Here is a 27,599-nt window from a genome sequence, read left to right as displayed (position 1 = left end):
GAGCTGCACAATGGGCTATTGGCGACGGTCTGGGAAACATCCCGGAGGATGATCCGAAAACACGCCATCACAATTTTGATCCTCTGCGGAGGGGATGGCACCCCCGCTTCGGTAGCCCGACGTCCTGCGCGCGAAGTCGAGCACTTTACGGTAGCACAGTTTAACGAGGACCAATACCGCACACCCTCGGTCCCTACGCAGACTGATCCAAGTGGTCACCCACCAGCACTCTGACCGTAGCCAGTGATGCTTGACTTCGGTGATCTGCTGGGAACCGTGTTTTAACGATCAGTCCACTGCTGGACCCATTTATTTGAAACTAAATAAAATACCTATTTAACTATATAATCATAACTTTTAAGTACATCATTATACATAAGAGTTATAATATCATTTTATTTTATTATCTAATAATTTAAATTTAAGATTATTATATGGTAGTAGAGTAGTAGTAGAAGTAGAGTGATTGATATTTATCAATTGGGAAACATAAATCATACAATACAGGCTCTTTGATTACTTAATAAATTAGATTCCTTTACCTATCTTTGCAAATACAACACACAAATTCTGCTTTTTAAAAACATTTTATTTAACATCGGTAGCAATGAAAGCTGAAAGCTTAGTAAAAGTAGCTTCAAATATTAAAATAAATTTTGTGTCAGCATGTTCTAATCTTTGATTTCCTAATACTCAATTCTTAAGTACATCTGATGAAAAAATATTTTTGTACTTCATTAAGTTTCATACCAAGCTATCCCATTTTATTGTATATCTGATAATTAATGACGATTTGAATGGCATTTAACACACAAAAAAAAGTTTTTTTTGTTTCCGTTTTACTATTACCAATAGTAAATTGAACACATATTTTGTTTCATGAAATGACACTTCAAATACAATAAAAAAATTTTATTAACTTACAATTCAAAAAAAAACTAATTGCACAATATTTATATCACAGTACATTCAATTAGTTCAGTTCATTTTTTTCAATTATGCACAGAATAAAAAATATAATTACACACTTCCTTAAAAAAAACCTGTTTCATCATTCTAGAAAGATCATATTCTTCTAAATAAAGAAATTACATCAATTCATTTGTCAATATTTTAAACAAAGTGTACAATCTTTATATCACAGTTTGTTAAGTTTCTGAAGTTTATCTCAAATAAAATTAAATAGATAATTAAATGAAAGAAGTATTTTACATGAAACCAGTTTGGAATAACTTATCGTTGTGATCTTTTAAATGTCATATCGTCACATATTTTCTTCATGGCACTAATGTCTTTGTTAATAACTCTTTGACAGTATTGCTGTTAGTGTAATGAAATAGGTTAAAACATGGGGTAAAATGCTCCATATTTGTTTCGTATACTTTCTTGAAGCTCTTAAACTATTCTTGTTTTTAAAGCCTAGAGAAGAATTACAGTTTTCTGTTGAAAAATAAGTCTAACGTCAATGTTAAAAATCTTTTTCGAAATTTTTTTTTTCCCTTCAAGTATACATATGATGACCGCTTATTGCTGAGTAGAATCAACTTGCGTTCTGTATTATAATATATCGTGCATCTCATTTTTCACATGGAAATGGTAAATTCTAAGCAGCTGTATCCAGATGAGAATAAACTGATTGGTGATACAATTACTTGATGGGAACTAAAATGAATTAATGTCTTTTCTCAATAAAACAATTAAGAGCATATCCAAATGAAAATTCATTGATACGTTAATATGTTGAAACATTTAAATGCACATCCTGATGAAAACGAATTGATACGTTTGTCTGATGAAACAATTAAATCCACATCCTGATGAAAGCGAATTGATACATTTATCTGATGAAACAATTTAATGCATTACCTGATGAAAACGAATTTATACTTTTGTCTGATGAAACAATTAAATGCACATCCAGACGAGAATGAATTGATACGTCCGTATGATGAAACAATTAAATGCACATCCTGATGAAAACGAATTAATACGTTTATCTGATGGAAAAACTAAATGCAAATCCAAATGAAAATGAAATGATACAAATGATACATCCACTGGTTGAAACAATAAAACCAGATGAATATAAATTGATGAAACGATTGAGAGCATGTTCTGATAAAAACAATTTGATGCATTTACTTAATGTAACGATTAAGATCCATATCTTATTTTACTTGAGATAATCTAGCAACTGCCAGTGAGCCATTCATTTCTCCAGGGTCAGATTACAGCATAAAAGAAACGTAAGATACTTCAGAGTCTGTACGCTTAAACCGAGACAGCACGACTGATGAGTTACCCATGTTGAAGTCGTCTTTACTTAGTATCACCGTAACTGTGGTCGATATCGTGGAAATAGTACGGTCTTTCTGTTGTTGCTCCTCAGTTTTATCAGGAGAAATTACTCCCCATGATTGCACTTCGGCTGAGCCAAAAATCAAGAAAGTTATAGCACCAATGACGTATAATGCAACAGATATGTAAAAAATCATTGTCCATTGTTCAACATTGCCTTTCTGGAAAAGAAGATGAAAAGCACATCATAAGTTTACATGAAATTGAAGTAATTTTTTATTAATGTATAGAATGAATTTACTTTTTAAGGCATAAACTAGGCTTAAACGGATTTAAACTATCTAGTGAAACAGTTTTTTTTCTTCTTTTTTTTATCATGAGAAAAATATACAAATGGGAGGAATGTTCTTGATTAAAGTATAAAATAAATTTATTCAAGATCTAAACTAGGCTTAAGGGACTTAAACTATTTAGTGAAACAGATTTAGTTTTTTTATTCTGAGAAAAATATACAAACAGAATAACAAGGGGAGGAGTCAAGTCATGCAGTTCAATACTCCATAATTTCGTGGCAATATGATCAGAATTACGCACAAACCTCCTTTATATTATTTACTCTAGAAATTCTAATCAGATTAAGACATTTAACCACTTTGATTAATCCAAAGAAAGCTAAAACGAAAAATAAAATTGAAAATTAAAAAAACTTCTTTTGTGTCTTAGTTAAAATGAAAAAAAAAAAAAAAATGCGGTTTTGTGTCTTGCACTCTAACACAAACTCTTTGGCACAACGACATTACATGAATAAAGGAAACAACCAAATAAGGCACAGTCAACAACGAAACAATGGAACTGAAATTAATGGTTGGGCAAAAAAAGGAAAAAATTGAAGAGACGGTGACAATTTATTATCAATTTAGACAAACTTATTTTTAAATAAATTTGGAGCTTTAGTAGTAAATATATATATGCAGATTGCATTGAAATATAAAGAGAGAATGTAGTTGAAATATTGGCTCCGATTGTGACCTGAAACTCGCCTATCTTCAATTTTTGGTGGGTATCAACTTGTTAGGGAAGTAAAAGCGGTAGGTGCGTAATACTGACCATATTGCCTCCAACGTGCTCTTGGTCACGAAATTATGGATTGTTGAACTTTGGCTCTCAATCCCAATTGGCTGTCGCTGAAATGCTTTACTTTGCGTTTTAGTTGAAATATAGTCTTAAAAACACATTTATCTTTAAAGTTTTTTGGCCGTAAAAAATAAATTATCATTATTATTGTTATTATTATTATTTAATCTTAGAGTATGTATGACCTCTTTGATTAAATACTATCCTCAAACATCGTATACTTAATAGAAGTTTACAAATATGCTACTTACATTTCCTTCTAAGAAATATCCAGCAACAATAGGAGACAATATTCCCGGTATACTCGCAATTGCGTTCGAGACGCCAAAAATTTTACCTGAAAATAAATAAAACATTATTTTGGACTGTTTAGGATATTCTTTATACTGTAAAAACTTTAATCTAATAAATATGTGGCTTAAACTTAATTTTTTAAAATATGCTCCTCTTTTATTGAACATATTTTTTGTAATTCTAGTTCTTTCTTCATTTTTTTAAATCGATAAATTTCTGAGTATACAATAATAAAAAAGAGTTGTGATTAGCTAATATTGCAGTTTCACTGATTTAAACTCTACCAACTATGAGTGTATTTTTCTGTAATATTAATTAATCTAATTAGTAAAGAAATTGCAAACAAATTCTTGCTTTCTTAAAGTTTTACTACAAAGCAATTTAATTTCGCCATATCCCTTCTTAAAAAGTATTTTGTATTTGCATAAATAATAAATATAGCTCACGTAAAATATTTAAATTTGAATTTCTTCACAAAAAAACAACATTCAGGCATGATGTGTTTATTTAATGATTCTAAGTACATTAAATTAATTTATATTGTATATTTGTTAAAGATCTAACTCATGGCCTGAATTAAGAGTACCCATGGACGCCACTAATTACGCTATTTGATGTGGGTTTCTTAAAAGCATATTTTATTTTATTATTTTATAATCGTCATTGAACAGCTGACCCAATTTCCGGGTTTACGACTACTAATGTTCAACTACGTAGCCTTGTAATTTCAAACCCAATCCAAAGGACAAGGGAACTGCTGGATCAAGTATTGGGAGAATTTGGCCTTCAAAGAGGACTTTTTGATGGAACTAACCCGCATTTGCGTTACATGGAGAGGAAGATCACGAGAACCTCCCACGGTTAGCCTGACGGCAAGGGGTCTCTAACCCATGATCCGTCTATCACTGAGGATATTTCACGTCAGCACTGTGGTCGGGGCAAGACGGATGCGGAATTCGTATCGACCAGCCATCGCTGGGATATGAACCCGGTTCACGTCATTGGAAGGCGAACGCTCGGTGGCTCTCTTAAAAGTATAGTACAATTTATAATAAATGCATTCAATTTTAGCATGGTTTTTATAAGGATTGCACTGAACTTTAGTATGGTATTTATAAGTATTGCACTCAATTTAAGTATGGTATTTATAAGGATTACACCCAATTTTAGTGTGGTATTTATAAGGATTGCCTTCAAATTTTTTTTCTTTTTCGTATACCTGTTTAGGCAGAGGGGGGTGCGATTGTTCTTGTTTTTCAGTGGTGCCATCTATGGCCAAGAATTCGACTTCTGCTACACTATTCACTCAACCACAAACCCGTTTATAGGGCGGGTCACATTCACACACAAAGGACATAAAACACACAGAGAGAAAGAAACATCCATGCCTTGCCCGGGATTCGAACCCAGAAACTTTCGGATGCAAGGACAGTTCCGTGCACCCTACACAGGCCGGTCGGCCTTCAATTTTAGTTTCGTATTTATAAGGAAGGCACTCAATTTTATGTTAACAAAAAATTTTTAAGCAGCTCACCTGCAAAATCAGGTGCCATGTCTACGATGACAGAGACATCTCCACCGCCGCATAGACCAAATAGGGCCATGGCACTTGTTAAGAGAATGATCACAGCATTTGCATTGCACTTGACCAGTGGGATTGCTGTCATGCAGGCAGCTGGACCTAACAAAGCTGAAACAAAACAATTTTCAGAATAAATATTAATAAAAAAAAAAGAATTTCTGTTGTAATAGAAAGCAAAACTTTGCAAACTGTATCAGGAAAACTCAGATTTACTACCTCAGTGTAATTTTTTTTGTATCTTGTAAAAATGTTTGATAAGAAAATATAGATAACTTATAATGTTCGCGTTTGGTTTCAACAGCAGCTTCATATAAAATTAAACTACAAGATTAATATTTTTTTTCTTCCCTTCTGCAAATCGGCGTATGTTATTTAACTTTAGCAATTAAAATAACAGACACTGGAGATAAAAAAACAAGCATCTTACTTTTGTAACCCTTTAATGCAGAATTTTTTTAAACATATTTTTCATACTTTTTTCATTATTTTATCAAACTAAGTAAAAAATATTATATTTAGCATTTTAATAATTTATGGTCATGAGAGTAAGAAAGCTATGTAAAAAATACCATAAATGCTTAATACCATAATTTAATAATTTACGATATTTAGCATTTTAATAATTTATGGTCATGAAATACAGCATGAAACACTGGTGACTTTTTTGCGTTAAATATGGAATCTACCGAAAATGCCTCACTTCCAAACAATAGTTTTTTAAATTTGCACTTATTTGCAGTTATTTAGATTAGGAGAAACAAAAATTTATCATTGAAATTTCTTTAATTTACAAAATAAATTACTGATAAATTTTTGAAGTTTTTTTTATTGCGCATTTTTTATTTCAGAACAAATATAATTCCGATAATGTAACAGATATTTTTTGTAACTCTTAGATTGTTTTTTTATAATTAAAAAAATTCCAATATATATTTTCTTCTAATTTTATGTTACTATTTCAAAACTAAGGTTAATTTTTTTTAAATACAAATCTTTTAACCGTATACACAGAACCTATATGTCAAATTACAATATTAACCCTTATTACAGCAACTGGAAGTAATATTGTAACATGTCAATCACGGGTCTACTGTCATACATACCAACTTCTTCCGTTCTAATATTTAAAATGGTAATGAAGTTCACCACTTCTAAATTCATTTTTATTTTAGTAAATTTGATTTGTAGTGGTTTTGACGACCACTATATGCAATCAATTCAAGTCATTATAGATGAATTGTAAATCAGTCACTGAAATTTTTAAAGTTTGACAAAATTAAACCAATTAAGATTATTTTAATTGTAATTTCACTGCGGATTTCTTAAAAACAGGGAGTGGAAATGTTAATTTGCCTAAAAACGAAAACGATTGAGTTCATGAAATTCATAAAGAAACAAGGCTTAACAACAAAAAAGAAGGAAGAAAAAAAAGCAGAATGTATTAATTTATATTTACTAAAAAAAAAAAGAATAAATAAATAAAGCTTAAATTTATATTTACCAAGAGTCTCAAAACATTTTCTTATCGTGGTTGTCCTGAAGTACTCTTTGGCCCGAATGTAATCTGACAACTTTCCGGACACCACTATAGAAAAGCAAAGTGCCCCAAATAGAAGAGAATTCACAAGGCCATTCTAAAAGTGATATTTCAAAAATAAGAATTAAGTATTTTACATGTACAAAGAATTTTGTGTTCAAATATATTTTATATAAACTATTACAACATTTATAAATATCCAATGTGAACATGTTCAACCTAGGATTTTTTAAAAATTGCTGAAGGAGTAATATTTTTACATCAATCTTCCTCAATTTCTAATTACAGTAAAATAAGCTACTTGTATTTACACACTGTCTAAATTCAAATTATAATGAAATTTATAAGGTATTTTGCTTACATTACAAGTTTCTTGAATTAAAGAACTGTTTAAATATTTCTTAACCATATTTTGTTGATTTTGGACCGCAGTAAAAATTCAAATTGCCATATTGCAATATTCGAACGATCTTAAAAGAAAAAATTCCAAAGAGACGGTATTTCTTAAAGCTAAAGGAAAAGCTTAGGCTAAGGAAAGAATTAAAAAAAGAAAGATCTTTTTTTCAGTTTTTGCTTATCAGTTTAAAGAATTTTATATATTTAGAATACTTACAAAAAAGGAAATAAAGTATAAACATTAGGGGTTGGAAATTAATATATAAAGTGCGGAAAAAACATTCTCGAAATCCGTTGAATTAATTGTGAGGAAGACGAGATTTTTTAATTTTAAAATAGTCTAAGAATTACTAAGGAAATGCTGATAGATTATCGGAATTACATTTTTTCTAAAATATAAAATCCAAAAAAAGGAGCTAAATTTTTTTCTCCATTCATATTAAACAATGATTGATTTTGTAAATTAAAAAATGTTTGATGATGAATAACTGTCTCTTTTAGATCTAAATAACTGCAAATAAGTAAAAATTTGAAAATATTATTGTTCGGAAGTGAATTAATTGTATTTGGAAGATTATACCTTAGCGCAGAAAAAACCACCAGTATTTGATGCTATATTCCATAACCATAAATTATTAAAATGCTAAATAGAAGATTTTCCCCTTATTTTGACCTAAATCAATACAAAATAATTTAAAATGTATGAACAATTTTATAAAAAATTCTGCGCCAAAGGTATGAGACTGCATTAAGACAAGCCCACAAACAAAGCCCTGATGGAACATTTTAGAAGCCGCATCAAATGATGCAGCCATATTAATGAAAAATCATGGCTAAAACTTTCATCAAATAAAAGTCAAGGTGCCAGCAAAGCTAAAGAAGACCTTTACCGTGCACAATCGAAGCCCACTTATTCTATGAATAAAAAAAGAAAGAAATGGTGCTAAATAAATATATAAATAAACTGTTTAAATTTCTGAAATTGTGGCAACTTTTACATACCTTATGAATAGGTAAATGAAGCACTTCATCCAAATAGGCAGGAAGTTTGGATTGAAAACAAATAAAACTCCAAGCACCGCAAAATTTTGCTATAGTAACAGCCCAAATGGGTAGGGAAGATGCCACTTGACACCACGGCACTGGAGGGCTCTGCAACAAGAATTAAAACAAAGATTACTCTTACCACTTAAGTTGAGAGATATATCGTGGAATAGGGGAGAGTGGGGTCAATTGTAACAGGGTACGATTGTAACAGAGCAAAAATTTCGAGTGTCGGGTTCTAGATTTGGTTCCTAAGGGGCACAGAAGCTGTATTTAATAAATCTACATGTACACCCCTGCTGCCAACCATTATGTACTTTTGAAAGAGTTATATCACAAAAGATAGTTTCACGCTACGTAAGTAATTTTTTTGGAATTAGAATATTATATTGTAACAAAGTAATTTTGTTTAAACAAATAAAAATTATTAACTGAATATGTAAGTGGGCACCTTAATTAACATTTCAAAAAAAAAATTTGTTTTGTTAATTAACTAGCATTGTTTTTAACAAATGAAGCTGGAATGGCGTCTTGGGGACGATTGTAACAATAAGTAAAGGGATGATTGTAACATCTGAAAATAATTAATCTTATGTTTACAAACCATTACTTAACTCTTTAGGAACCACCAATAGTTTCCTATGTCATTAATATTATGTTGGATGTGCATTATTTTATTTGTCACCTTTCACAGCATAAATTAAAATTTTTAACCCTTTAAAGTTAAAAGTTTAACCCTTTAGGTCCCTGCTCATTATTATTTTTACTCCTAAAATATCACTACTATTTTAAACAATAAAAAAATACATCACAACCATGATAATATGTATAATTAACTATGCTTTAGTTGAATTTTTGAACTGTTACAATTGACCCCGTAAGTGGGGACAATTGTAACAAGTGCACGACTGTCAAAAATTGTTAATAACTAATGTAATAACATTTAAAATAAGGTATTTATTTTTTTCTAGTAGAGGATAGTCTATTTCACTTGTCTGTCAATTAATACTAGTAATATATTGGATTTTTTGTTAGTTAAAAATAGTTAAGTAAAAAATTTTACAATTGACCCCACTCACCCCTATAGATGTCTTTCAAACATCACAATGACGATATTATAAACATATTCGATTGATATCAAATACATACCAGAGTTAGCCGTCGATTACAGCTGTAATTGAGTACAGATAATTACTGCTATGTAATTCAATTACTTGTAATCACGATTACAGGTAATCGTGATTGCAAGTAATCATAATTTTTGATTAGATGAGAGTAGAGCAAAAATGTAATCGATTGCATTTTTCAATGGCAGTAATCAATTACTTGTAATCATGATTACAAATTTTGATTACAACTGTAATCGTGATTATAATGCTCAATTACAGTAATTCATTACTTGAAATCATGATTACAAACAGTCAGAATTTTGATTACAAGTGTAATCCTGATTACATACCCAATTACTGTAATCAATTACTTGTAATCGTGATTATAAGTAATCAAGATATATGATTGCATGTAATCTAACTATACGGATGATTATCGATAACGATAAATATCGATAATATGACAATGGAGTGCTGATACATTTTGTTTCGATGCTGAAAATATTATACGATGTAACACAATAAAATACTGGAAAATATCGTGGTGTATAGAAAGATATTGATATTTTCATACAATATTGAAATATATATAGGGGAGAGTCGGGTAGCCCCGCTCACTTAAGGAGTATTGCTTATATTTCTGTATAATACTGAGTAATAATCAACATTTTTGTATGTTTCTATTGTTTTATCATCTAATTATATAATGCAAAAAGAATAAACCAAAAAAAGAATAGTTAAACTTAAAAAAATCGAAATTTAAAAAAACATGTTTTTCAGCTCTTTTCAAAATGTGTCGGGTAGCCCCGCCCAGTTACAAAAATTTTGGTTTTTGGCTATTTTTTCAGGTGTAAATGAGAATGACCAATGTATTGACAATAGATAAACCTCATTTATCATTTTTATCACAAAATTATTTTATTTATTGCATATTTATATACTTTTAGTGAATTCTATCATTTAATAACAACAAATGTCATACCTTTTATCATTATTAATGTATATTAATATATTATAATGTTAATATATATTTATATTAAATATTTAACGAAAGTAACTTAATTTAAGTAACAATAATTAATAACAATAGTTGTTTTTCAATATAAACTTACTTGGTTGATCTCTTCTTATAAACATAATATAAAATACTTCTTATAAAATTACAAATTCACTTTGTATTTTGATTGCATTCAAATGCTTCTGTAGATTGATTCGTTAAAAAATGAGTGAAAATAAATAAGTAAGCAAATAGCTTATCATAATATTTATGATTTCTTGATATTAAATTTAATTTGGATATATCAATTACATTTTTAAAATATTAAATTTTTCATTTTTAAATATATAAATTTATGTTTCTTATAATATTAAAACATATATTTGTTGTTAAAAATTCATAGAACATTCAAATTTGAAGCAATAAAATAATAATCTTTGCAACCGTACATTTATCGACGAAATAAAATTGGGCGGAGATACCCGACATTCATGTGAGCGGGGCTACCCGAAATCCAATTTTTTTGTAAATTTGTAATTACTCGAACAATTTTTTACATACAAACTTCTTTCGTTGTGCAAATTAAATTTAAGACTACATACTTTAATGCTGTATGTATAAAGAAAATTATTTTTTTAGTATTAAAATGAAGTTTAATCGAAACATTCAACCAATATTTCTTAATTTCATGACTACCGTATTCAACATATTTTCAAAACTATTGTTTACCATGTTACCAGCTGCATAAATACTTGAAACTTTGAAAATAATCTTTTTTTAATATAACAATTAATGTCCGATGGCCCATTGACTTGAAAAAATATTCTATACGTGTGAAATTGACAGTGGGCGGGGGTACCCGCTGAGCGGGGCTACCCGACTCTCCCCTATGTATTGAAATTCCGATATATCCGCGATATTGAAATTCCGATACCGACCAGCAGTAGTTATTATTGTCCCTTTCACCACATAATTATCGATCTAGATTTAATGTAGTTCGGTATAATGTTAAGTCATTGGAATAAAAGAATCAATTTTCATAAAAGAAAATCAAAATTTTGTCTCTTTATGAAAATTAACTATTGTTAATTAACATTAAAATGTAATTTTAGAATATATTTTTTAAAAAAAAGTCTATTAAAATAAGCTGGCAACTTTACTCTAAGTGCATATTGTCGAATTATCTCTTTTCTACAGAAGAAGATGAAAACAACTAAACCCGAGTTGAAGGGCAATCGTTAGAAACATTTCTAAATTTCAGCAATCAATTAAACTGGTTTTTATATCTTTTATCCTAGAATTACTATTTTTATACTTCGTATACCGGGATACTACGGATTCGATAGATTTCGATGGTGTTTTTGTATCATTTTGCGTAAAAAATCATTAACGTGTATCCGTATATCCGAAGGTTGTATAAGTCGACCATCTATTTTAGATCGCGAATTTCTGATTTGTCGGACATAAAAGTCGACTGCTGAAAAAACCCAAATGTGACGACATTACTGTTAACGTTACTGAATCCGACGCAGATGATGTTCAAGATAGAATCTTTTAAATTTATATCTTTATGGTTTGTTTTAAAAGTTTTACATTGAGTTAATTTTTTTGAAACACTCATGAATTTAAAATATTCTTACTAAAAGAAACCATTAAAAGTAAAGAAAATACAGAATTAACTATATGCAAATATATTAAAAATAGTTTTTGAAAGGGGTGGATTGATACAGATTTGTTCATATCCATCTCATTGTTTATAATGCATTGATAATTTCACAGTCAACGAATGTCCGACTTTGTTAACGGTATGTAAGTTGACCTCTTGATTTTCGTAAAAAAAAAAAAAAAAAACGACTAATACTTTCGACAATGATTAAAAAAATCTACATTAAGTGCGGTAATTGTGGAACCGTTTTTACTTTTGAACTGAAATATGTGTGCCTATTGCAAGCATAAATACAACAAAAACATACCTTTTTGCTGTTGGAAATAAAGGGAATGTTTCTGTGAATGTAGTTCATTTCTCTGGTACTAATTCTAGGATGATCAGCAGGAGAATCATAAACAAAAAAGGTGAAAAAACCAAACCACACAAAACCAATAATTCCTAAAAAAAATTGAAAAAAATAAGATATTGAACCTGAATGCTTAGATATCATTCATCAAATGTGTTGTTTAACGGAACACATGTTTAGATATCATGCACATATTGTTTAACAATATTTATGTTTTGACTGTTGTTTAACGATATTTATGTTTAGATATTAAACATCATGTGTCGTTTAACGATCCATGTTTTGATATAATGCATCAAATGCTGTGTTATGGTATCCATGTTTAGGTATCATACATCATAACGTGTTTGACGTTTTCTATATTGAGATATCATACATATAGTCTTTCCACGATGTTTATGTTTAGATATCAAACATGTGTTGTTTAACGGAATCCATGTTCAGATATAATGCGTCGACTGTTGTTTAATGGTATATTATATATCATAACTTATTTAACAGTATCTATGTTTAGATACCACACATTAAATAATGTGTAACGTTATCCACCTATAAATATCGTACACCATTTGAAATTGAACGGAATCCATTTTCATGTATAATGAATTCATGAACAGTTAGAAGACATCAATTTTTATGTGTAAGTCATAAAATGTTAAATGGTTTCCATGTTTGTCTATCGAATTCCAAAGTTCTTAGTTCAGACTTAATTTTAAATGCTTTCCTTTCCTTCAAAATGTGAGTTTTCCTTTTTTAATTAATGCGAACGAAATTGTTCGAATACGAAAGAAAGAGAAAACAAGTTTTAATAAGCAAATAAAATTGCCTAATTTAGCAGTTTCTTAATAACTGTGTCCCGCAGTGGACTGATCGTTAAGACACGGTTCCCAGTAGAAAATCGAAGTCAAGCATCACTGGCTGGTGTCAGTGGGCGGGTGGGTGGCCACTTGGATCAGTCTATGAAAGGATCGAGGATGTGCGGTAGTGGTCCTCGTTAAACTGTTCTACCGTAAAGTGCTCGACTTCGCGCGCAGGTCGTTGGGCTGGTTGGGCTGCCGAAGCGGGAGTGCTATCCCCTCCGCAGAGGATCAAAATTGGGATGGCATGTCTTCGGATCATCCTCAGGGATGTTTCCCAGACCGTCGCTAATAACCCATTGTGCAGCTCTAGTGCGACGTAAATAACTTAATAACTGTAAAACATTTATATCCCAGCGTACTATTTTGGAAAAATGTAACCGGTTCAATATAACGGGTACGCTAAATAACGGTTATTTTAACTTCACTTACCCAGTGCGTAGAAAGCAGAAGGCCATCCTCCGACCAAGTCGTTCTCACATAGATATCCAGTGAGAGGCATTGACAACACTACACCGAAATGTGTACCTATTACGCAAAGAGACAAAAGTGTACTTCTTTCCTGGAGAGGAGCCCATCTTGCAAATAAAGTGTAAGCACTGGGATAATTCATGCCCTTAAAAAAAAAAAAAGCATGCTTTTAATTTTTAAATTAGCAATTAGTTATTATAAATAGAAACTTTTTTTTTCATCTATTTATAGAAAATTTAACTACGAAATCTATCAATGTTATTTTAAATTCAACTATTTCAACAAAAATCTATTTGACAACGCCATTTGTATCTGGTTGAAACTAATCCTGGATCATGCCCAGGGACCACCGATCTGGAGGGGGGAGGGGGCAGTGAAACAAAATAGAAAGAAAAAAAAATACCGTTCAATGAGAGAGGGAGAAAGAAATAATTTATATCTATACAATTTGTTTTTAAAATTTTATTTTAATGCTCAAACAATTCGAATTATGAATTTAAAATTGCAAATTCAAATTCTTAATTGCCCTTTTGTATGGTTAAGATAATTCGAACCCCGTTAATACTAATATATATATTGATATTGATATCTTTTGCTTTGGCTATATTGATACAATATTAGAAAGCACTACTTTTGCTGATATAATCGTGTGAGCTGATGAAAAGAATAAATATTTTATTTTCCGAATTTTTATTAATTTTTTTCCTTTTTATTGATTTTTTTCAGGTTTCTTATTATTTTATTTTTATTCCCCCCACCCCCTTTTCTTTCATTGCTCTGCTATTTTTCCATGTTTTTTCTACATTTTGAACTTATATATATAATAATAATAATAATAATAATAATATATATATATATATATATATATATATATATATATATATATATATATATATATATATATATATATATATATATATATATATATATATTTACAGGGCGGATACAGCCCTCCCACTTATGAGATGCTTCCGCGGTCACTAATCACACTGACCACAGGAATTAAATATTCTCAATGGTAATTACCCACTTTTTACAGGTACTCAATATTTCGTGGTTTTTTCTCACCATTTAACGTAAATGAAGATTAACTTATTAACAACAATTTTTCCTTTCGAACTAAACACTCAAGTATTTACTTACATGAACGAAACCAAGCAAAACTCGAAGAACAATCATCCAAATCGGTGTTAGACTCGATACATACGGCGTCAGACATGTAATGACGGATGATAGAAAAGTAGCGCAGCCAAACAGTCTCTTGGCTCCGAAAATATCAGCCAGTCTACCTCCGACTATCTGAGCCACAACATACCCATAAAAATAGGAACCGATGATAACACCTTGAATTGACGGCGTCCACAGATAACTGCCCTGAAAAATCCAGATAATATTTTCAAATTTCAAAGATAATTTAAACAAGCATTACAAACAATCTTAATATTTTATGTATTACGGATGATCATTATAGAATAACTATCAAAGTGAAATTAATTACGTAATTTAATATTTAGATGAGAAAAAAAATGCTTTCTGTTGTGGTTTGACACAACAGATGCGTACCTGTTTGGATTTAAGCGTGACGTTCATGCTTGATTCAGGGACCGGACAACGGCTCTCGTCTGTGTCCGAATCCATGCTCATAACTTCAACCTCAGCACTGCTGTTTACCATGGCCACCATGGCAACATTCAGGCACACTCTTTGTCCGAAAATGAGGCACATGCCGCAGAAAATTAAAAATGTCAGAATGTATCTTGCAGGAATGATATCTGAATAAAGAAAGGCAAATAAGTTATTAGAAAATATCGATGAGCACAAAAGTATAAAAATATAATTTAATTATTTAACTTTATTAATTTTTTTTATCTTTATTATAACTTATGTATCTCATCTTTACTATAACTTACTGTTTTTATCTTTATTATAACTTACGTATCTCATCCTTACTAGAACTTATTATTTTTATCTTTATTACAACTTATATATCTCATCCTTACTATAACTTATTATTTTTATCCTTTATAAGGTATGTATCTCATCCTTACTATAACTTATTATTTTTATCTTTACTATAACTTATGTATCTCATCCTCACTATAATTTATGTATCTCATCCTTACTATAACTTATTATTTTTATCTTTATTATAACTTACGTATCTCATCCTCACTAGAACTTATTATTTTTATCTTTATTATAACTTATGTATCTCATCCTTACTATAACTTATTATTTTTATCTTTACTATAACTTATGTATCTTATCCTTACTATAACTTATGTATCTCATCCTTACTATAACTTATTATTTTTATCCTTACTATAAACTTATTAATCTTACCTTTATAGCTCAATAATCTTATGAATGAGGGACAAATTAGGTCTTTTAAGGAATCGGATAACTGTTGTTAACTATAAATTATTAATCTTATCTTTACTATAAATTATTAATCTTGTGTTTTCCATAACTTATACATCTTTACTACGACTTATTAATCTTATCATTACTATAAATTTATTAATCATATAAAACAGGAGGAACTTGGTCTTTTTTGGAATCGAATATTATATTTCTTATCTTATCTTTACTATATTTTATATATTATTGAACATACTTGTAAATTTCAATGTTGCTATAACTTATTGATCTTATTTTTACTATGTGAGTTATTATTACTCCAATTTGCTGCAACCTTAAAATGATGCTATATTGAACCATATTATCGTACTTCTTACTCTGGATTACCATATATTAAGGTCTAACACGAACGAAAACATGGTGCAATTTAAAACTTTGCGTTAAGGGTTCAGTAAAATTGCACCATATCGGGATATCGATGTTATGGTTCACATTTGAACTAATTTTTCTGAACATATCTTGTGTTTACTAAATAATTAATCTTGTAAATTATTAATATAATGAAAAATTAAATTAACGGAACATACAGGAAATATTGATAGTTAAAATTTTTAATCGGTATTTCCGGTACCGGAGATTAGAATATGGGTCGCGGTATCATTTCTGCTCAAAACGAGGGTCAAAACTCCCCTACGAAAAAGTAAATTAGAACATATCTTTATATAAACGATTTGTAATTTTCTTTAAATAATTTGAGAAATTTTATTTCGAATAGTCTTTAAATTGTACCCGACAGTAGGATTGTGTTCTAAATGGTCTCTCATAGGCATCTAATGCTTTCTTTATATAAGATTAAGAAAAGATATTCTCAAACTTTCTAAGAAACTTCGACAATATACATATTAAGACAAATAAATTACAGTCGAACAATTTTATCCGTTAACGCTCTAAATTAGAGCTGGACAATATATAGCGATACTTTTTGAGCAATATTATAACGATATTTTAAAGAGTTTTTTCAAAAATATCCAGAATGCTATTATATAAATATAGCAAACACGTTAGTAACCGGCAATGATAATATTGTGGTCCTTATCAACAGCGATAAAGATAAAGTAGAATATTAACACGATTATAAACAATGTAAAATGTCGACTATTACAGAAAACGACGTTATTGTAAGTGCTGATAAATTTTCTTCGGGTACTAAAATTATTGATCAATGTAAAAATATAATAATTGAGAAAATAAAATAGTAAAACAAATAAATAGTATGGAAAATAAAATAACAATATTTCCACACACTATATCATAATATTAAAATTCTGATACCACAAGGATTAGTTCGACGTGTGATAAATATCGAATACAATAATATCGAAAATATTATACATAACGATATTTATTCAATGCTATAATATTGGGACCGTCATTGGCATCGATAAATATTGAATACGATAATTATGTAACAATTATTGAAAACGATGTTTAACAAATACGAAAATTACTGTGAGTTTTGATAAATTTTGTTCGGTAAACGATAATATTGATTTAATTTTTGAATAATTTTTGAATCTGAAAAATATTGTGGTATATCGTAGAACAATCAATATCTTTTGATTATGTATCGCTGTATAAAATTCCTGACTACTTAACCGTTAAGAATAGTTCCGTTATAAAAAAATTACATTAGGGTCATATTTGTTATATTATAATAAATACCAGAAAAGCCAATATTAAAGAAAAATTACATTGTATTTTTTAATTGCTACCCTAAACAGAAATTCACAATTATTATTTCGAATTAAATCATCAATTTCTTCGAATTTCAAACTCACCTTTGCATTCGATTTCCGGTTTCTGTTTAATATTTTTCGCTGCCTCCATTTCTGAATTTTAAAGTGGAATCTAGAAAAATATGAAAGATCGAATATTTATTTAATTTGCAAAACGTGTTCCTTTTTATACAAAAATGAGAAGTGAACAGCCTCTCATTAGCATTAATATTTTTTTTTATCTGATAAAATCATCTGACAGTGTCAACATCAGTTTTACGCAAAATGCTAGAGATGAATTAAGAGATGATTGTTAAATGGAATTTCGAACAGTTGAAAATCTTTGTCCTTATTTACTCCTCCTGATAAGGATTTCATTTCTTCATCTTACTCTCCCTGTGATCCTGAATCTCTTAAATCAATATTCTTAATACCCTCACTGACATAACTTGTTGCTAACCTAGCTTTTCCATTGCTTTCGAAGTTTCTTTTCTCCTTTTAAACAATTGGTTAATGGTTTCAGAAGTTTCGGGACTGTTCTAAGAATCCATTATTTTTTTAAATATAAATTTGACATTAATTATTCTAATTTGACATTAATTAATTGTTCTAAAAAAAATTTTTTTAATATAAATTTGACATTAATTATTTTTAAGCATTTATTTCTTTTAAATTTTAACAATTCTATTTAATAATAAGAATTCGGTTTTGACCTTACTTGCACTAACTGGTAAAGATTTCATTTCTTTTTTTATCTTACTCTCCCTGATTCTAAATCTCTTAAATCAATATTTCTAAATTTTCTTCCATCATAACTCTTAAATTTTCTTTAACCCATTGGTGCTTAGTGCCCCAGTTAAAGGCCAGTTATATAAGAGCCTTATTTTTCCGATATAAATTTGATATTAATTATTTTAGATATTCATTTCTTTTAAATTTGAAAAATTCTAGTTACAAATAATTTTTCGCTTTTGATCTTATATACTTTTTCTGAGAAGGATTTCGTTTTTTTTATCATACTCTCCCAGATCCTGAATCTCTTAAATCAATATTTTTAAAATTCGTTCTGGCATAACTGTTACTAACTCGATTTTTTACTTGTCTTCGAAATTTCCTTTCACTCATTGCTGCTTATATTTTCGATATAAATTTGGCATTTTTACAACTATTTTTAAGTATTCATTTCTTTTAGATTTTTACAACTCTAATTGGCAATATAAGTGTTCAGTTTTGACCTAATTTACATTCAGTGAAAAGGGTTTTAATTTTTGAACGTATTCTTCCTGGTCCTGAATCTCTTAAATCAATATTTTTGAGCCGCGATGGCTCAGGGGATATAGCGTTCGCCTTCCAATGCGGCGAACCGGGTTCGAATCCCAGTCGATACGAATTCCGCATCCGGCTTAAACCGACCACAGTGCTGACTTGAAATATCCTCAGTGGCAGACGGATCATGGATCCCCTTGCCATCAGGTTAACCGTGGGAGGTTTTCGTGGTCTTCCTCTCCATGTAACGCAAATGGGGGTTAGCTCCATCAAATAGTCCTCCACGAAGGCAAATTTCTCCCAATTCTCGATCCAAACGTTCCCTTGTCTTCTGGATTGGGTATTGGAGTTGGACATTAGTAGTCGAAAACCCATAAAATTGGATCTGCTTTTCAACGACGGTTATAAAAGAAGAAAAAAAATCAATATTTTTAAGTTTTCTTCTGGCTCTGTTGCTTGTACTAACTCGCCTACGAAATTTTCTTTAACCCATTGGTGTTTAGTGTCCCATTTTAAAGACAGTAATAAAAGTGCATTTTTTTTCGATATAAATTTCTCATTAATTATTTTATAGCATTCATTTCTTTTAAATTTAAACAATTGTAATTAGTAATAAATGTTCGATTTTACCTTACTTACACACCTCAATACTCGGTTACAAAAATAAAGTTAGAAGCAGACTTTTGATGGCAAATAGATGTTATTTTGGACAGAGAAAATCAATTAAAGTCGAAATTCATCTGTATAAATTCTAAAATAAATTTATACAAAATATTGATTGAACCAATGACTATGCATTGCTGTGAGTAGGATCGAAGCATCGGAAAATATCGATTCTATGCAATCATCGCCGATCCGATATTTGGATTTGATTTGATTTTATAACCGTCGTTGAACAACCGATCCAATTTTTGGGTTTAGGACTACTAATGTTCAACTCCACAGTCTTGTAATTTTGAACCTCATCCTTAGGACAAGGGAATTCCTGGTTGAAATATTGGGAAAAATTTGCTTTCCTGGAGGATTTTTTTTTATGGAACTAACCCGCATTTGCCTTACAAGGAGAGGAAAACCACGAGAACCTCCCACGGTTAGTCTGACGGCAAAGGGACTCTAACCTATGATCCGTTTACCACTGAGGATATTTCACGTCAACTCTGTGGTCGGTGCAAGTCGTTCGGGAATTGTGATTTACTGAGATGTGTGCGATATTTTCCGATGTATCGATGTCTACACGCGCGATGTAGAGCATTGTTCCCGATAGTACATCGATGTCTGTAAGCTCGCGCGAAGAGTATTTTCCTCCATAAGTGTGCAGTGATAGCTGTGACGATCATCGTTAGCTTTCCTCTGTTTTTTAACATCGTGACTCATCGTTTTGCTGACGTGATGAATCTGAATGGATTGAGAATCGAAGTGTTGCACAAATCCTGTTGATTGTTTTTACAATAAATCCAGCCGTTCACTGTTTTTTAACCGCTATTTTGCAGGCATCGCATGTCTTAAAATATTGTGAAATAATTATAAAAAAATGCAGCGTTTATTTTAAAAAAGATACAACGTACTAATTGAGAATTTACGCAATACTTAATATTAAACAATAATGTATCGAAACATCGTGATGCATCAAAATATCGCGATGCCAAAATCCTAACATCGCCCTGTTCTAGCTGCGAGAGCTAAGCAATCAATAAATTTGAGGAAAATAGATTGTTTATTTTTAAAAAGAAAGATTCTTCTGTCAATCTTTGGAGTCGATAAAGAAAACAACATTTGGAAAAATTTATATAGCTATGTATAATAAATGAAATGTATAATAAATGAATATATGAAATGTATAATAAATAGAAACGACCTAACATTTTGAGAGTTATTAAGTCCTATAAGATCAGATAACTCAATGCAAAGATCTAGATCCAGTCAGCCAAGAAAATTACGTTTATTTCTAAAGATTGAAGGTACAAGATGATGCTGACCGCCTACGAGGTGGCTGGACAGTGCAAAAAAGAATATACTATTAGTGTCGGGAGTGAACAGGTGGAGACCCAGAGGAAGCACGATAAGGAAGCATTGGCCTGCACTGGCCTGTGGTGTTGATAATGATGAAAAAGAAGATAAGGATTTTATTCTTTTATCTTACTCTCTCTCTGATCCTGAACATCTTAAATATGACTGTTGTTAGCTCAGCGTTTTCATCCTCCCCTTCAAAGTGTCCTTCCTACTTTAAACTCTGGGTTCCCACTGTACCGTCCCTTTTTAGGGACAGTTCCAAAAATTTATTATTTTTCCAATATAAATTTGCCATTATTTAATTATGAGTATTTATTTTTTAGAGATAATAAGGCTCGTTAGTAATGAGGTTTTGTTTTTAGTTAGACCTCCCGATAAGTATTTCATTTCTCGATCTCAATCTTTCTGAGTCCCGCATCGTTAAGACACGGTTCCCAGCAGATCACCGAAGTCAAGCATCACTGGCTACGGTCAGTGTGCGGGTGGGTGACCACTTGGATCAGTCTGCGTAGGGACCGAGAGTGTGCGGTATGGGTCCTCGTTAAACTGTGCTACCGTAAAGTGCTCGACTTCGCGTGCAGGTCGTCGTGCTACCGAAGCGGAGGTGCCATCCGCTCTGCAGAGGATCAAAATTGCGAAGGCATGTTTTCGGATCATCCTCAGGGATGTTTCCCAGACCGTCTCCAATAGCCCATTGTGCAGCTCTAGTGCGACGTAAATGAACAACAACAACAACAACAATCTTTCTGAACCGTGTAATAAATGGTGACTGGTGAACGTTAAATTTGTCGGGTCCCAACGCCCTCCATGTTCCTATGACAAATCATACCTCTGGGGGTACTGATCCAGGAGTTTCCTTGTCTTCTGGATTGGTTCAAAATTACAAGGCTACGGAGTTGAACACTAGTAGTCGTAAACCCAAAATTTGGTCGGCTGTTCAACAATGGTTATAAAATAAAAATAAATATCTGATTTAGATAAGTAGAGGCTTAGGGGTTATAGCGCCCACCTCCCAATGCTCAGGGTTCCAAACTTAGAGATGGCTCACCTCCACCAACTTTGCACCTGACTCGTATTGACCTCAGTGCTAACGTAAATTATCCACAGTGGAAGACGGATTGTGAGTTAGGGTCCTCTTGCCGCCAGGCTAACCACGGGAGGTTTTTCTCTCCGTGTAATACAATTGCAGGTTCGTTCCATAAAAAAAGTCCTCCATGAAGGCAAATTTCTCCCAATACTGAATTGGAGATCGATCGTTCTATGTAGGTCAAAATTACGATCTGTGGATGAATGAATGTATGTATGAATTTATCCGCTCTGGAAAAAACCGGTAAATAAAAATTCCCTTTCTGAAGCATACTCAAAGTAGAGCTCATTACGTAATAGAACCGGTTAAACATCTTTCCTGGCTTCAGAGATCGCCTTAATATAAAGCCACTATGAGGCAAATATTTACATTGAAAACGAAACAGTTAATAGGCTTCATCCGATTCTGGTTGTGTATTGACAAGTTAAAGTTGAAAGCGTTATCAACAAAATAAGTTCATTTGTGCTTCTCTGACTAAAACATTTGGATTTTATAACGGGAAATGTGAAATTTAAAAAATAAAAATAAAAACAGCATTTTTTAAATTTTGGTGCGTGGAGTGGGTTCTAAATATTATTTTTTTTCCTTAATTAAAACTTTAAGAATGTTAGTTTTATACCAAATGACATCTTTTCAGAGGACGCGGTCAAAGAATTTGTATAAATTGGCAGTTCTGTAGTATTTGTACAAATTTATTATATTGCTGGGAAGGAAGGAAATTTGGTAAAGCGAAAAGATTTAAATACAATTTTTTGAAAAAGCTATACTGTAAATGACAAGTTTCGGAATCATTTCTTAATTTCTAATTTTGAGTTATGTAATTCTTGTTTGTATAAGTTGATTCTATAATTGTCAGTAAGGCACATTTTGAAAATGGTGGTCTTTTGGAAACTATTTAGAGCTTGGTAAATGTGAGTAAAAATTAGTTAAATGTGAGTTAAAATCAGTAATAATGTGAGTTAAAATTAGTAAATGCGAATGTAATAATCTATTGGTGTCACTCCCTTCATTGTGTTACAGAATGAAGATCAATTTAAATGGATTGAAAATTCAAAAAAGTTCCTTTTTCGCAATATTTTTCCGGAGTAAACCGCTTTTCTAAGGTTGCGTGATCAAAATTGGGTCAATAATCATAGAAGATTAAGGAAATCTCCGCTTTCTCATAAACTCTCTTAAATTAAGGAAGAATTCTCTTAAATTAACCGAGAGTTCTCTTAAATTAAGATGTCAACAATCAGACGATGTTTACGGTTGGTCATGGTCCGCCTTATCATTTCTTATCAGCTCTTCTCATTCATTTCGACAAAAATATATCTATATTAGATTTACTTTAAAACTATTTCATTATTTGAGAATATGGAAGTCGAATGAATAATCTTATCATATTTCTTTCCAGGTTTGAGTATGAATTTACGAAGCTTGATTTTATTCATTCTCTTTTGAAATTATCTCTTTCCGTTTTTCTTGTTTGTCCCAATTCTTTTTTATCGTTTGCACAAAGCATTCAGTGTGATCTTCTAAAAAAATGTTTCGCGTTTTCAATATGCATAATAAATAAATAAACAAAATTGTGACAACCTTCTCTTGCTAAATTATTGATATGAAATCCTAACCCACAGAAAACAAGGTATGTTTATTCAGAGATCTAATCATATAACTTAAAACATCGTCTGCACTAATTAAATAGCATATTTAAAACAATCCCCTACTAATATTGCATTTTAGTACGTGATAATCCAGTTATTAAACCAAAAGTTATTTAAGCATTCTTTTTATTTTTATTTTACGCTCTGAACATAGGAGTGAGGTGGCTACTGTGGACATGGGGCTAATGCTGATTTAGGGATACTATGGACAAGAGGAATATTTATGTTATTTATCAAAATTTTGGCGGATTCTGCAAAACTTTATAACACTTTTATATGCATAACGACGGATTTGACTCTTAAAAAGCAGATTAAAAATTTTTATTAGCTTTTTAATTGGCATATTAGGCTAATTTTGTTCATTGATTTTAATAATAGGTGAAGTTGAGAATGAAAATGGGTATTACAAATTTAAATAGTTACCTTTGATTAATCTTTTTTTAATTAACTGATAATAAGCTTTAACAAATAAAGGGTTCATAGCAGACACGAAAATAACTACACGGCACTTGGCAAGTCAACAAGAAAGAAGTGGTGATTTAAACTAAATAAATGAACGATGGATTTTTTTAAAAAAAATATTATTAATCCAAGCAACAACAAAAAAAAGTTTTCAAAAAGGGCTGTTAATTGAAAAGGATCGATATCGGTCACGGATTCATTAGTTTTGGAAAAAAAAGTGGCTGTCAAGTTATTAAAGACTACCGGCAGCTAGCTTCGAACAAAAAATTTATAATTTCAAACCTAGTTCATCGAGCTAGTGTGGATACAAAATGGTTAAGTCAATATTAGGCTCTTTGTGATAAAAAATGTAAGTAAATGATTGATTAAATAATCACTAAATAATTAAGTAAATAATCACTTAATGACGTATTTATTTACTAAAGATGAATTTTATAAATCATTTAAAATTATTTGCAGTTTTTCTCCATTTTTTGATTTCCTTGATCACAGGGAATTTCAATATTTATAAAGGGAATTTATAAAGGGAAATTCAAAGTTGGCACTTAAAGTTTTATCAATTTAAAATGTTGATAACCTATAGAATTTTATTATTTCCATAGAGGTTGTTTATATTTTAATAATAGCGTATCAATAATTTGTATCAAATTATTCCATAAAATAAAAATCAAATTCGATTTAATTAATAAAATAATATTCCTTTTTACCTAATAAATATTATAAAAACTTGCCTTTAAAACAATTTTTTTTTTACATAATTAGAGTATAGCTCACCTTTTATCTAAATTAATATTTGTTAACCTTTAATAATAATCAAAATGAACATTACGGATATTTATTCAAAACTGCATTTTTAGACTAAAATTTGTTCCATTTTAATTTTAATAGCTTATCTATTAATAATTATATATCTATTAATAATTATATATCTAAAAATTAATTTTATGACTTTTCCATATCAACCCCATATTATACGGCTGCTAAGCTAATCTAATAATGTAAACTATTTTTTAAATTATTTTTTTTTAAAAAACTATATACATGCAAAATGAACTTATGTATAATCTAAAATGAATATAAAATAATAAAAATAAATTCCTGATATGATTAGTAAACTATGTTGACAAATCTATGAAATAATCCATCTTAGTTCTCCTCTTTAAAAGTAAGATTTATGATTTTTTGCGCACGTAGCTTTAACCCTTACGTTTTAATATTTTAATTGACAATATTAATTCAAGTAAGATTTAGAGAAATTATTTATATCATATTTTTTAAATGATAAGTTCGTTTGCCAGATATATTCTAAAACTTACAAGGCATTAAAAAATGATAGAAATCTGTTTGTTTAGTTTTTTTTTCAGCATTATTTCTTCATTTTATTTGTTACTTATTAAGAATAATGCTACTTTTGATATTTAGTAATTAAAACTTTAATTAAGCTTTAATTTTGCGAGATAACTATTTCATGAATGTTTTAAAACATTTTATTCGCATATATATAAAACTAATATTAAATGTTTATTTAACCCTTTATATCTCAACATCTCTGATTTTAATAAAAATTACTCATACATTAGAATACATCATTCTAAGTATGTAAAAAATAATAAGAAAATTTACAACATAAAATAAGAAAAATTATTGGAAAAAAATTGATTGTTGCATTTCTGCACCCTTATGCAAAATGACAAAAAGTGCTTGTAGCATTCCTGCAACATTGTGAAAAATGGCACTAAGATTGAAAGATTCAAAAATTTTAATTCATATGAAAATTTTTAAAACAGTTGTTACTTTTGTTGTAACAAAGTCCTACACCACATTTCTCAGAAATAGTTTGTGTAAATTCTTTGCATTTTGGGTATTTGCTTCTGATTCTTTTGTTAGCCCAATTAGGCCAGTGCCCAATTGCCTAATTTCATCTTGGCGCACAGGTTTTGGCCGACAATCACCGAAATCGTCCTTCAAAATTTGTTGGGGCAAAGACATAGGCTTTTTGTGTATGTTGCAGATATGCAACACGGTGATATAAAGGGTTAATAATATCTACTAATATTAAACAATGCTATTTTTTGATATTTAACAATTGCACTTTGTTATATTTTAATTTTAGAAAGCAAATATTTTAATTTATGTATTAAATTATTATCATTATTTTTTATTCTCTTTGAACAGATATTTAATGCTTATTTTAAAAAGACTAATATGAAATAATAATACTTTTGTTGTTTAAGAATTTAACTCTGTATTACAATTTCATTTTACGTATTTTTTTCTATGCATTATTTAGATCCAATTAACTCTTTAATTTTAAATTAAAAGCGTTATTTATTTAAAAACATGTAACTTATTTAAAATTCCTGTTTGATGTTTTAATAATTTTCTTAATTATACTCTAAAATTGAGGAATTTTTATTTTGTTTTATGCATTTTTTTAATTTTTTTTTTACAATAATTTTTTTACTCAATTTTTAAAACGGTTATAATATTCAAACGGTTAAAAAAATAAATATCTGTTTAATAATTAAAAACTTATGATTCTAATTATTCTTTGTTTAATATATTGCTTAAAATACTTTGTAATCAATAAATCGATAAAATAATAAAGTTTTTTTTTAAAAAATACATACCTCAGAGATTTAACAATAAACAGTGCTTTGGACGGTACAATAAATTAGGCCACACAGGAAAACTTATTTTTCGAGACCACTAAAAAGCATTGTGAGAGAGTTCGGTTTTACGTTCATATTTGTTTTCGATTGCAACATTAAAATTTTAAAATGAAGGTCAATGCATGGTGAAATAAACATTCGATGAAATTCTAAATGTATCGGAATTGTTTCATTCACTTCTTCAAACGCGAAATTCCTATTCGAAATTTAAATCAATAGAAATATTAAGATGGTAGGAAAGTGACAGATGTTCTGAGTTGCTAATTTTTATATGAGTCTTAATTCGAGAAAACTTTCAGATTTCACTGGTCCTAAATAATAAATTAATAAAGTTACCAAAACATATTCATCTCGTTGTGGTGTTTTTCGCTTGAAAAAAAATATCGTCCTTGGAATGCTAGGAATGCAAACGATTTTTTTAAGACGTGTGCTGAACCTATTTTATTTATGTATTTCTTTCTTCTCTTTGCTGTATGTGCAGTGGTTCTTCTTTTCATGACAGTTTCTGGAAAACTCTTTTTTAATTGCTTCATTGTAGAGTAATCGGTGGCATCAGGGTGACTGGTTCCTGTGACCTCCTAAAACT

At 30.0% G+C, this 27,599-nt stretch overlaps 1 protein-coding gene across 1 annotated transcript; it reads right to left on the bottom strand.

The window, feature by feature from the left end:
* Positions 1–897: 897 nt before the first annotated feature.
* Positions 898–27,107, bottom strand: LOC107436579 (sialin). The gene is made up of 11 exons (XM_043048720.3): positions 26,972–27,107; positions 17,934–18,003; positions 15,298–15,506; positions 14,878–15,108; positions 13,696–13,879; positions 12,365–12,498; positions 8,244–8,393; positions 6,810–6,942; positions 5,261–5,416; positions 3,684–3,769; positions 898–2,519 (listed from the first exon to the last, which is right to left on the bottom strand). The coding sequence occupies exons 2-11, from the start codon at positions 17,980–17,982 to the stop codon at positions 2,229–2,231; spliced, it is 1,623 nt and encodes a 540-aa protein (XP_042904654.1). The 5' UTR covers positions 17,983–18,003; positions 26,972–27,107; the 3' UTR covers positions 898–2,228.
* Positions 27,108–27,599: the final 492 nt, after the last annotated feature.

This window comes from Parasteatoda tepidariorum, chromosome 4 (assembly GCF_982258835.1).
Source record: "Parasteatoda tepidariorum strain Cologne lab strain chromosome 4, Ptep-v5.0, whole genome shotgun sequence".
In the NCBI taxonomy this organism is placed as follows: domain Eukaryota; kingdom Metazoa; phylum Arthropoda; class Arachnida; order Araneae; family Theridiidae; genus Parasteatoda; species Parasteatoda tepidariorum.
Note: the sequence above shows the minus strand (reverse complement) of the source record. Positions and strands in the feature narration are given on the sequence as shown.

Coding starts and splice junctions, on each gene's coding strand:
- LOC107436579 (XM_043048720.3), bottom strand. CDS start 17,982: ATGGAGGCAGCGAAAAATATTAAACAGAAACCGGAAATCGAATGCAAA. Junction 12,499..13,695: donor TTCTGCTTTCTACGCACTGG/GTAAGTGAAGTT, acceptor AATTTTTTTTAG/GAATTATTGGTTTTGTGTGG. Junction 2,520..3,683: donor GATATTTCTTAGAAGGAAAT/GTAAGTAGCATA, acceptor CTTCTTTTCCAG/AAAGGCAATGTTGAACAATG.